This window comes from Suricata suricatta, chromosome 3 (assembly GCF_006229205.1).
Source record: "Suricata suricatta isolate VVHF042 chromosome 3, meerkat_22Aug2017_6uvM2_HiC, whole genome shotgun sequence".
NCBI classification, from domain to species: Eukaryota; Metazoa; Chordata; class Mammalia; order Carnivora; family Herpestidae; genus Suricata; species Suricata suricatta.
This window is the reverse complement of record NC_043702.1, coordinates 77,783,343-77,796,804: the sequence shown is the minus strand read 5'-3', so window position 1 is coordinate 77,796,804 and position 13,462 is coordinate 77,783,343. Positions and strand designations below refer to the sequence as shown.

Sequence of the window (13,462 nt, the reverse complement as noted above, 5' to 3'; positions counted from 1 at the left end):
AAGTGAACATATCACAACCTATCTATGCAGTAGGCAATCGGGATAGTGGTTACCCCTGGAAGGGGCAGTGAGGGGACGAAGAGCCAGTAATGTTCTCTCTTGATCTGGGTGCTGCTTACATAGATGAAAAGTTATTGAGCGTCACAAATGGGGCATTTCTGTTAAGTATTATAGTTTATATCTCTTGCTAAAATGGAGAAATATATTTGATTTAGCTGCTGAGGCATAATTTTGTCAAAATAAACTATTCATCTGCCTCAATCCAGAAGTTAGGATTTTTCCTTTTTTTTTTAGTATATGAATCTCCTCCTATACTACTTTTATATATAAAGATGTAGTATTATCTTTATTCTTTCCTGTACAGACACTACTTCAAAGTAATACACTGGTACCCCAACACTTAACAGGTAATAAAGAAAATTTAAAGCTATACTGAATCCAGAATACGCAACTGCATTTATTTAAAAAACAGATCTTTTAAAAGACCTAAATCTTAAAAATATTGCAATGAAAAAATTATAACCAAATGTGATTTATTTTTAGAGAAAAATAAAACAGGTTTTTTTCCAATAAAGGGAAGAAATAACAATATGAGATCATGTATTACATGTTAATTACCACATTCCATATAATGTGGATGTGATCAACATGTATTCAATGATGAGTGAACATCTGAAATTTAAAAATCACAAGCCAATGCTGTAAATCCGTAGGTGTTGAAATAAATACCTAGAAATAAGTAAATTTTAAAAATTAAAGCCTTTGAGAGTGTTTATAGATCAACCCAAATGTTATGTACAAATAGTACAGCCAGTAAGTTGACATTGCTGTTAGTTTCCACCTAATTTCTTCATAATATGACTGTCTGGTGTTGCATTAGTGAAGATACTTCCCACAAACACGTGAGTACCCCAGAGACTATGACGAATCACTTTACAGCAGCCAAGATCATCCACAGAGAATCCTAAATGTCGATAGCATTCATCTGTTTCAAAAAGAGTGTTGTTTGTATATGGTCCAAAAAACTGGAGGAAATAAAAATTCATATTCATTAGCAAGAAAGACAATGATGTCAGTTTTTATGCAAATATGAATACTTATCTATTGTAACACTCCAAATAGTTAAAAAATCAAACAGAAAGGGTAGTTTAGGTATTGCCTGTGACGAAACACATAAAATTAAGCTGTTCTCATTTCTAGTTTATGCTACATTACTTGACTGAAAATAAGTTATATATTCATATCTTAAGCTACAAATTTCATTATCACTTGTAACTGAAAGATACACCCAGAATTTAAAAAAGAACCACTATTGTGGTTGCATGTTAAAGTATTATTTCAAAAATAACTTTTTGGAAGTTAACATTTATAAATATTTAATAATACCCATATTTTAATTCTAAAAGGTTTTCTTCCTTAAGCTATGTTAATTTGTAATTATCAAACAGTAAACACACTAATTCATTAATGTAAATCAAATTGTATTTATTAGGGGAAAAAATAACTTATAGTGGTATTTCTCTGGGTAAAACTGGTAAAAAAAAAAAAAAAGATATGTAAGACTTTTTAAACCTAGGTGATATACAATTTTATATTGTAAATAATTTTACAAACTTCAAAATTGGCTTTCAAAATGTAATTACTCACTGCCAAACCGGATGATGGGTCAATAAAGTCAGCCCAATAGCCTTCAGCTCGAAGAGCGTAGCAAATTTCCTTAGCACCATTAATGAACTGCATTAAAAAAGACAAATATGCTGAAGATAGCATCTCTACAGGTTTTAGTTTATAATATTTTTAAATACCTTTTGCTTCAAAGAATTAAGATTATAGTCTAATTTATCATTAGTTCTAATTTATCATTAATTCTAAGATTTTTACCAGTCCCAAAGATGAAAGTGTTAAATGAACTATTAATTTCCTTCAAAAAGCCTAAATTGTGTAACTTTTCTCCAAAATTATTTCCTGTTTTATGAACAATTTCTAATCAGTTCTGTGCTATTAACTCCCAAATTTGTGATGAATTAGAATATATAATTCCTATTTTGTATTATGTAAGAAAGGGAAAACAAAATATTCGTAAGGAAAAGAACTATTTAAAAACATGTCTCTCAAAAACGCATCTATCCATACTCATGGGTTATGATACATATATACCTTTCTATATTTTTTTGTATAGGATATAATTATTACAGACCATGTGTCTGCATCTCCTATTCAAAATCTTGGTCTTCCCAACCTCATTTGTAATTCCTATGATGTCGTTATTAGCTTTATCAGACTAAGCAGTAAAAAAGACAGTAAAAAAAGACAGTAACAAGTATTAGGATCAGATCAGAGTATTAAAAAAAGAAAAAAAGGACCACCCATAAATGTTTAAAAAACAAGGGCATGGTTCCACTTTTGGCCATAAGAGAATAACAGCTAACAAATGTTATCTGCTGTGGTAAGACAACAGTTTTACAATTTTTTTTTTTTTTTTTTTTTTTTGAGACACAGAATCCTAAGCAGGCCCCAGGCTCTGAGCTAGCTGTCAGCACAGAGCCCGACATGGGGCTCAAACCATGAGATCATGACCTGGGCTGAAGTCAGGCGCTTAACTGACTGAGCCACCCAGGCACTCCTCTACAGTTTTAACTACTGTTCAGGAATTAAAACTGTAATGTTGTGGAGAGGGCGGTAAGTTAGGTGATCCCCTTTTTGTTCTAACACTCGGTCTGCAACAGTTTGTCACAGGGCAAGGAAGATCCTGGACTGCTGAAGCATCTGGAATTTGTAGGTTAAGGCACTGGAAGGGAGATGCACACTGGGGTTCTAAAATGGTCCACAGAGTAATTCACTCTGGTTCAGTAGCGGAGGATAGTGCTGTGCACTCAGAACGTGATATGAGGAGTCTGTCTCAGAGAGAGTGTCAGCTGGGGCCTGAGACCTCAGGGTTGTGCAGTCCTAAGTAACATGGATTTCTGGCCCACGCAGGATAATGAGACCTGGCTGAGCACTTCTGGCGCCGAGATGCCCAAAAGTCTAAGCCTTAGGAAGATGGGCCATATCCTAAAATAAGAGGTTAGTAATTTACAGCCTGAAGGTCAAATCCAACGGGTGCCTGTGTGTGTAATCTGTCTGTGGTTGTTTTAACAATACAAGGGTAGAGTTGAGTAGCTGAGACACTATGAGCTATGAAGCCTAAAAACTTAGTATGTGGCTCTTTACAGAAAGTTTGTTAATCCATGCTATAGAGGAAACAAGTTAACCGAAGGAATACAATTTTATCTTAAAGTTATTTTCGTACTTAATATTTATATATATTGCTGCATTTCATTAATCTTCACAATTCTTACAAATAGGAAAACTACTGAATATGGTAAAAAAAGGTAATTAGAAAGTACATCAATTTAATGAACAGATCTGCCATATGCAAGCCACAAGAACAATACAAATGTTTGTAAAAGTTAACTAAAAGAATCCCAAATTATCACAGAAAGAACCAGTTTAAGTATTTCTCAAGATTTCTGCTCATCAACACACACTGACATCTGGTGGAAAAAAGCTTCAACAGATTTGAATGAAAGAACATAAAATACTGGGACAGTCAACTACATGTGGGTCTAAAGTAACCACTAATATCAAAAAAAAGATTTTTCTATTTTAAATAGAAAATAAAATAATTTTATAGTGATTAAAGCTAAAAATATGACCTTTCAAAGCCCTGAAACTGGTTACGAAAAACTCACGACTATAATGGAGTCAGTATCAAATGAGGCTCAGAATCTTTAACTGACTAGAAATTTAGAACCAATAATTCAATGCATATGTGAGAGCTCTCTAGTGACTAAATGATAGTACTGGCAAGTGTATATATTAGTAAATAACTGCCTTAATATGTAAAGAGAAAATGTTTGAGTTATTGCCTAAACTCTTTAAATTCAGATCTCCTTAAAATCAGATAATGTCTTAAGGTCTGGCCTCTCTGTAACTTCCTTGTTAATCAGCATATAACTTGCTCATGATTATTACTGCATAAAATTTAATTAGCAAAGCTGCATGTAGGACATTTTTATATGAAGTTATTATCCTAAAACATTCTGTTGAGTATGTAAATTATAATTTACTAATGAAGAGAATCATACATCCAGTCCTAAGGAAAATATAAAATAATTCCTAATATCTTAAATTAGTAATGGGAATTTTTTCAATTATAGTTAGCTATGGTACCTATGTGAGTTAATATTGACTTGTCACTCCAGCAAAGAAACATTTTCCTATCTTGTAGAAATTGATATAACCCAACATCAAACTCTTAAGAGAACTATATAATTTTTAAATATAAGACTTTAAGTTACCATTTACCATTTCTCAGGCTGGTGAAAATGAAAAGAAATGCTAATATCCAGGGTAAGCTAGAGTGACAGGATATATACAATCTTTTTGGTGGGCAAATTGGCAGCATCTATCAAAACGTAAATCTACAAATTCCTCTATAGGGAATTACTGACTCTGGGGGTAATTTGAGTGTGGCATAAACATGTATGCACAAATATATTCACTACCTATTCATAAAGTTTAAATTTATAAATTACTAAGGGCATTTTTAAAGTAATTAAAAAAACTTAGTTTGTCAATGCAATAATACTGTGCAGATTTGACATAGTAGAAATCTATGTGTAATGCTATGGAACGGTGTCACAACATCTAATAGCAAGGGACAGGAAAAAATATGGATATATAATATCACTGTGTGTATACTGATCACCCTTTACTTGACATGCTTTACTTTTTTGCCATTTTTACTGTATTTTTCAATTTTCCTAAAACAGAGTTTTTGAAAAACTTAGATTCTATCCAGTACTTTCCTCATTTTTTAAAGATACTATAAAAAAAGTAATGGTATTTTTATTCTCAGAAAAGATGTAAAAGTCCTTTAGTACTGAAAGACATTAGCAGAGAATTAAAGGCTAAAAAAATGTTGGTTCACTGGTATTTTAATTGCTGAGTTTTATCATCTTATTTAGAGAACTGCCTTTTTAAAAAAATATTTAATGTTTATTTTTTGAGAGAGCAAGCGAGAAATTCCAAGCAGGCTCCATGCTGTCAGTACAGAGCCTGACATGGGGCTAGAGCTCATGAACTGTGAGATCACGACCTGAGCTGAAACCAAGAGTCAAGACACTTAACAGACTGAGACACCCAGGAGCCCCAACAATTACCTTTTCTAAAAGCATTTCTCTTTCATTTTCTACCTCTTCGCTCCACACAGTCATATCATTCTTAGTTTTCTGTGTTATAGTCAGAATCATTAGTTTGGTGGTGGCTACTTCTGGAAACAGTGACTCAAAATCTATAAATAAAAGAAAAAAATTCTCCCTGAAATTTTTATTCTTAAGAAGCAGTGTATAAAAGTACTTCTTTAGAAAAATGGTGATTAAGTTAAATTATTGTGATACCAAGTTAGGTTTGTAAATACATACTATTTTTGAAAAGGATACTGAAATGAAGTTTTAGTTAACTTCAGCTCTTCAGCAATTCTGAAGAGCAAGTAAGTTACTTGTTAATAAACTTTTGAATATTATAAGATCAATATGACTTCTCAGTATTATGTATTACCTCATGAAATTATACCTATAATAATCAGAATGACTTCAGGGAAAAAGTTATTAAAAATTCTACTATTCCTATCTCATGGTAACATGAGGTCAGATGTCAGGGGAGTTTTGGAAGACCTGCCTTGGCCACTTAATCTTTTCTGGCCAGACACATTAAAGTATTAAGTTACAAAGTACAATTTCTATAGAATACATTATTTGACACATTAGAAAGTTAGTGACATTACCTAGTACACATGACTGTAAAAAATGTTTAAAGCACAATATACCTCTTCGCAGCAATTCTGGACATGTTTGGATTGCACACTCTACTTTGGCATCTTCAAAGTAAGTTTCTACACTGTTGATTTCTTGTTCAACAGGTACATTATTACCCTAAAAAGAATAAGAAATAGAAATAAAATCTGGAGTTTATAACAGACCAGATATGTTTTATTTAAACTTATCTTCTCTGGAAAGGTTTTATAATCCTAGTTAACTGGCGGTGGGGTAATAGTGTTATATAGTCAAACTTTATTCATCACAGAAAAGATTTGAAAATTTAAGAACGAATTTATAAACATATTAATATTCTAAGACTTGGTATTAGAAGTTGGCTAAGAAAATAAAATGCCACGACCATGTCTTACAAGGTTACCTTTTCTGATATTTTGAGATCTACTTATCCTATCTTTTGTTCGATAATCTGTAAAATATGGAAAATAGCACTAACTTACCAAAAAAAACATGATTTAAACATACAACTTCTCCTACAGGATGAGGTATTTACTCAACTAAAATTCCAACCTTCATTCTTAGGTATGAAAGTGCTAGAAGAAAACCAGCATGAACAAATAAATATAAAGTGCTACAGATTTACGAAGACAGTCTTCTGGTATAAATGGGGAAGAAATTTGCTTTGGTGCAGTTTTCAGGAAAGGCTGAAATCCTCCTATTTGAGCTACATGTTTAATTAATGTGTATATGTGGTTTGTAAAGAATAGATAAAGCAGGTTAGAAACTCAGGAAAAAACAGTCGAGCAAAAGCTTAACAGCGCTAACAGATGTAATGGTTAAAGAGAATGGTGCAATTAAATATGAAAATGTACATAAAACACTTAAAATATTTACTGATCACTTAGTGTATTTAATTCTCATAGCAACTTCGTGGGCTAGGTATTTTCATCCCCATTTTACATATAAAGAAACATTAAAGTAGTTCTCTCAAGGTCAAGGCAGAGCTAACACCTTTGAAGCTAAATTTATCCTATCTCCATACTCCATCTCACTATAATGCCTCTAAGAATTGAGGAGAGATAAGGAGTCCTTGAACTCTGGCTTTATTAGTGAGAATGAAAGGACACAAATAATTAAAAAGCTACATCAGAGATGGAAGCAATGTACTTTTGTCACTCTACATGGAAATAGGATGGAGAAGGGAGTCCCGTTTGGCAGAATTCTAATCTTGGGTCAGCGGGAGAATGACTAAGTCACTTATGTTACTGATAACATGGGAGTGAGGACAAGTTTTCGGGGGGAGAGGGGGAACCCTGCCTTAGACATATAAAATCTAGGGAATTTTAAAACAATAATGATTGGAACACAAAGTGTCAGGGGAGGTCAACTGTCTCCAAATGTTAGGTTACCTGATATAAACCACAGTAATTATGAGGGGCTGTTCCTTAATATTATGGCTTTGATCAAAAAGTCAGCCTGAAACTATGCAGAAATTCAAAAAATGAGAAGGATCAGAAGTTTGGCAGAAACTCTGAATTGCATGTAACTGTCCATTTAGGTGAGCAACAATGCAATACCAGTTTATTTTAATTTTTTTTTTTGCTTCTAAAGTAAGCTCCACACCAAACACAGGACTTGAGCTCACAGATCCCCAGATTAAGAGCTGCATGATTCACCGAATGAGCCTGCCAGTTGTCCTTGCAATACCAGTTTAAAAAATCATTTAAAAACAAAAACCAAAACAAAAATACCCAAAAAACTCAAGTTGGTTAAAAAAAAAAAAAACCCAATTATAAATCTTTTTCTTAGTTTACTGTATTAAGAATTTCAGAGTTCTCAAAATTCTCAGGTTTTCCTAGAGGAATGTAAATCCAGTTGGAATTTGCTCTACATAAACATTATAATTACCTGTTTTTCATTTTTATAAATAGTAATCTACATTTCTAGTAATATAGAAATAATTAAATTATATTTAAAATAAGCAGTTGTTAAACGCTATTTTTGAAAATTTACCTAAGAGATTTAATCTAATTTTCTTCTTTTTTTTGGGAGTGAGCAGGGAAGGGACAGAGAGGGAGAATCTTAAGCAGGTTCCACATTGAGAGTGGGGCTTGATCTCATGACCTTGAGATCATCACCTGAACTGAAATCAAGAGTCAGATGTTCAACTGACTGAGCCCTCAAGCAACCCTAAAGAGACTGTAATCCAAAGTTAAAAAAAAAAAAATTATATAGCAAACATTATGTATAGAATACTGCCAAGTTTTTAAAAGCTATATATGTTGTTTTTGAGAATGTTGGAATTAAGCAGGTCTTTCTAAAGACTTTCAATTCAAGTAATTAGAAAAACAGAATAAATGATATTAACAATTTACCTGAAATTCATTCACATACTGTGCCATCACAAACTCATGTCTTTCACTTGATAAAGGTTCTGCTAGAACATCAGGTAAAGTTTTATGAACCTGGCTTTTCTTCTGTGACATAGTCCCATTGAGATGACAATCAAAACCTATGTTCCCAGGAAGCTGGAATCTCTGATCCTGAGGTCCAAATGGCCCCATAGTTTCATCTGGCCATACTGTTCGAGAGCCTGAAGAGGAACAACAAAATGAATCCATTTTCTCAAGTGCACTGGTGGACTGGAAGAATACTTTTCTTTCAATTAGGTATTTTTTTTTAATAAAACTGATAGATCTTTGGAATTTGCTTTCCTGAGTGAATATAAATTAGTTTTGTGTCATTTTCAAAAAAAGTAACCAGTGTTCAGCACATAGGCAAGTCAATTTTAAGGAGAAGGTTTTAATAAAGAATAGTAATCCATACTATGTAATGCCTAATAGTCAATAAAAAGAATATAGTAAATCTTGGGAGTCTGGGAAGACAGCAGAGGAGGAGGTCCTAAGCTCACCCCCTAACACAGAAACACTTAGGTAACAGCTATCTCAGTGCAACTAAACCAGGAAATAAGCCAAAGACTGGCAAAATAGACTCTGCACAGTTAATCATAGAGAAAAGGCCAATCAGAACGGTAGGGGCAGAGACACAGTTGTAAACCAAACTACTCTGCAAGATTAACCTCAAAAAGGAGAGACACACACAGAGAAGGGAGATGAACAGACCCATACCGGGTTCCCCAGACATGGGGGACCCACACTGAGAAGATAAGTTCCCATAATATCTGGCTTTAAAAACTCTTAAAGTTAAGCCCCACTGTGTTTCATAGTTAGTGGGTTTAGCTCTGGGAGAGCCAGGGGGTGATAGGAAACTGAGTTCCCATCCTTAGAGAATGTAACAAACAGTTCCACTTAGATAACAGCATAGAACCAGCAGTTTGAAAAGTGCCTAAGGTATACATGATTTTTTTTTTTTTTAAAACACATCTCAACCTGTGTTGAGGTGTTGGAGAAGCAAGGATCTGTAGGAAACTTCTGAGGCACAAGAGCTGGCAGGTGCAATTTCTCTTCCTCCTACTTCAGCCTAGAGACCTAGACATTTGTCGGAACCAACATGAACACTCTCCACAGAGCTTGCTAACACCGTACGCTCATCCCTAAATTCTGATTTATTCCATTCAAACAGCTCCACTGGGCAGGGGTCCCTGCAGTGTAGCTCTGACAGTGATCATCATTACTCCAAAGTGATTTCCTACCATGGGGAGTGGAGAAGATAACTACACACACCAGTCTGACAGACATCTCATCTGTTGGGTCACACCAACCAAAAAAGCCTCTCAAACAACACAGAGAGAGTGCCCATGCAAATGGACTGAAAGTAGACATCTGGACTGATTACTGATGCTGCCGACTACAGCCCTTCTCTGCCCCAAACAGGAACTGAACAGGACAGGGACCAAACCCTGCCCACAACAAGCAAAATGGGCAGCTGAACCACAAGAGTATGGTGCACAAAACCCACAAAAAAACTTTAAAGTAGCCGGTTCTGGAGAAGGGACATTGTGCTAGAAGGCACCACAGGACCTCTTCTTCATAAGGACCTTACTTTCAAGATCAAGAGAGATGTAGATTACTTTCCAAATATACAGGAATAAGCACAGAAAAACAAAATGAAGAAACAGAGGAATATGTCCCAAATGAAAGAACAGGATGATACCAAGCAAAGAACTAAATGAAATGGAAACAAGCAATATGCCTGATAAAGATTTCAAGTGCTCATAAATATACTTACTGGACTTGAGAAAAACTGGAGCATCTCATTGAGACCTTCAACAAAAAGGTAGAAAAAAAAAATAAAAAGAACCAGTCAGATTGACCCTATAAGTGAAATAAAAAATATAGCATAGGGAATGAGCAGCACTGTTGAGAAGGTAGAAGAATGGATCAGTGACTGGAAAGATGGGTAACAGAAAGCAACCAAGTTGAACAGAAAAGAGAAAAAAAATAAATGAAGAAACTTAGGGAACTCAATGACACCATCAAGTATAATAACAACTGTATTAACAGAGCTCCTGGAAGGAGAAAAGGGAATGGAAAATTTATCTTAAGAAATAACAGCTGAAAACTTCACAAATATGGGGAAGAAAACAGAAATCGAGATCCAGGAAGCACAGAGAACACCGCCTGCAAAATCATCTGAAGGAGGCCCACAACATGACATACAGTAATTAAAATGGAAAAAGAAGTGAGAGAATTTTTAAAGCTCCAAAGAAAATGGTTACATAAAAGAGAAACCCCATAGGATATAAGCTTATTTCTAAGCAGAAACACCACAGGCCAGAAAGGAATGGCGTGATAGGTAAAAGGGAATTCTTTGAGTGGAAAGAAAGGGCCATAACACAGAATAAGGAAATTAGGGAAAAACCTTACAGGTAAATACAAACAATAAAACTTAAACAGTATGGAAGTTAAAACATGAAAGTAATAAAAGTAGTAATATCAATTATATCTATAAAAATCAGTCACCAAAATCAAAAATAAGTATGACATCACATACATAAAATGTGGGGGTGGGTAAAAATTTCATGCTTTTAGAATGGGTTCAAACATAACTGGCCATAAATTTAATATAGATTGCTGTGCATATATGTTCTATGTAAACCTGGTGGTAACCACAAATCAAACACCTATAATAGATGTGCAAAAAATAAAGAAATCCAAGCATACTACTAAAGAAAGCCAAAAACCACGAGAGAAAGAGAAGGAACAGTGAGGAACTACAAAAACAACCATAAAACAATAACAAAATGGTAATAAGTATGTACTAGTTAATAATTACTTTGAATATAAGTGGGCCAAATGCTCCAATCAAACGGGTAAGGTGAGTGACTGAATGGATGAAAAAGCAAGATCCACCTATATGTTGTGTGAAAAGAGTTGCATTAGACCTAACGACCCAGGCGGACTGAAAGTGAAGGGGTGGAAAAACATTAGCATATAAGTGGAAGTGAAAAGAAAGCTGTAGAAGCAATACTTCTACCAGAAAAAAATAGACTTTAAAAGAAAGACTATAAAGAGACATAGGATACTACAAAGGGAACAAATAAGAGGATATAATAATTGTAAATATTTCTGCACCCAACATGAAAGCACCTACATACATTAAATAAGTATTAGGACAAAAAGGTGATAGCAATACATTAATAGGAGACTTTAATACCCCACTTACACTAATGGATAGATCATCCAGAAAAATCAGCACGGAAACGATGGCTTTGAGCGACACACTGGGCCAGATGGACCTAATCTACATTCAGAACATCCCATCAAAAATAACAGAATACACATTATTAAGATGCAACTGGAATATTCTCAAAAGACGTTACACTACAAAACAAGTCTCAAGTTCAAATTCACTGAAATCATATAATGCATCTTTTTTCACTGCAATACTGAAACTAGAAATAAAGGTTAAAAAAATTTGGAAAGAATACAAATACATGGAAGCTAAATAAAATGCTAGTAAACAATGAATTAATACATCAACCAAGAAATCAAAGAATATATGGAAACAAATAAAAATGAAAACACAGTAGTCTAAAATCTTGAGATTCTTCAAAAACCTGTTCTAAGAGGGAAGATTACAGCAATATAAGCCCACCTAAAGAAGCAAGAAAAATCTCAGCCTAACCTTATACCTTGAGCTAGAAAAAAAAGAGCAAACAAAACCAAGGAAAGGAAACAACGTAGAGGAAAAAATAAATAAAATGGAAACTAAAAAACCAATACATCAATGAAACCAGGAGCTGGTACTTTGAGATCAATGAAACTGATAAACCTTCAGTTGGACTTTAAAGAAGACTCAAAATCAGAAATGAAAAAGAAGTAACAACTGACACCACGAAACACAACAAATTATAAGAGAATATTAGGAAAAGTTGTAACATGCCAACAATTTGGACAACCCACAAGAAAGGAATAAATCCCTAAAAACATAATAACCTTCCAAGGTTGAATCAGAAGAAACAGAAAACTTGAACAGATTACTAGCAATAACACTGAATCAGCAATCCAAAAATCCCCTTTGTTCATTTGTTTCTTACATTCACAAATGAGTGAAATCATTTGGTATTTTCACTTAACATAATGCTATCTCCACCCATGTCATTGCAAATGGCAAGATTTCACTCTTTTTTTTTATGGCTGAGAAGTATTCCATTGCATATGTATATACCACATCTTCCTTATCCATTTATCAGTTGACAGGTACTTGGGCTGTTTCCATATTTTGGCTATTGTAGATAATGCTATAAACACTGGTGAGAATGTATCACTTTTAATTAGTGTTTTTGGATTGTTTAGGTAAATATCTAGTTGTGCAATTGTTAAAACATACACACATGATTCAACAACTGCACTACATCACACACACACACATATATACAAGTATATATATGGTTTATACACACAGAAATCTGTTGCATTTCTTTATATTAATCAAAGCAGAGAGAGAAATTAAGAAAACAATCCCATTTACAATTACACCAAAAAGAATAAAATACCTGGGAATAAACTTAATTAACCAAGAGCTGAAAGACTCATACTGTAAAAACTGTAAAACACTGACAAAAGAAACTGAAGATTCCACAAAGAATTCGAAAGATATGTGATGCACATGGATTAGGAGAACCAATATTGTTTTAAAAATGTCCATTTTATTTGAAGCAATCTACAGATTAAATGCACTCCTACCAAAGTTACCAACAGAAGTTTCACAGAACTAGAACAAATAATCCTAAAATTTATATGGGACCACCAAAAAAACCCCCAAAAAACAAAACAAAAACAAACAAAAACCAAACCGAAGATATCACAATCCCAGATTTTAAGATATACTACAAAGCTGTAGTAATTAAAACAGTATGGCACTGGTACAAAACTGGTACTGGTACACTTGGATCAATGCAGAGGAATAGAGGCTCCAGCAATAAACCCACACTTTTATGGTAAATTAATTACAACAGAGGCAACAATATGTAATGAGAAAAAGACAGTCTTCCATAAATAGTACTGGGAAGATTGGTTAGCTGCATGCAAAAGATATGAAACTGGAGGCGCCTGGGTGTCTCAGTCGGTTAAGCCTCTGACTTCGGCTCAGGTCAGATCCCACGTTTGTGGGTTCGAGCCCTGCGTCAGGCTCTGGCTGACAGCTAGCTCAGAGCCTGGAGCCTGCTTCCGGTTCTGTGTCTT

At 34.2% G+C, this 13,462-nt stretch overlaps 1 protein-coding gene across 3 annotated transcripts in view; it reads right to left on the bottom strand.

Moving 5' to 3' along the window:
• Positions 1-516: 516 nt before the first annotated feature.
• Positions 517-13,462, bottom strand: part of MMADHC (metabolism of cobalamin associated D) — a 39,910-nt gene continuing 26,964 nt past the window's right edge. For 2 of the 3 annotated variants that reach the window (XM_029934606.1, XM_029934605.1), the window contains exons 4-8: positions 8,192-8,409; positions 5,870-5,975; positions 5,205-5,335; positions 1,648-1,734; positions 517-1,025 (exon numbers count right to left, since the gene is read on the bottom strand). In XM_029934606.1, the coding sequence (XP_029790466.1) occupies positions 831-1,025; positions 1,648-1,734; positions 5,205-5,335; positions 5,870-5,975; positions 8,192-8,409 (737 nt within the window). In that variant the 3' untranslated portion in view covers positions 517-830. Of the gene's footprint in view, positions 1,026-1,464; positions 1,532-1,647; positions 1,735-5,204; positions 5,336-5,869; positions 5,976-8,191; positions 8,410-13,462 lie in introns of those variants that run through there. The other variant, XM_029934608.1, reaches the window with a different exon arrangement.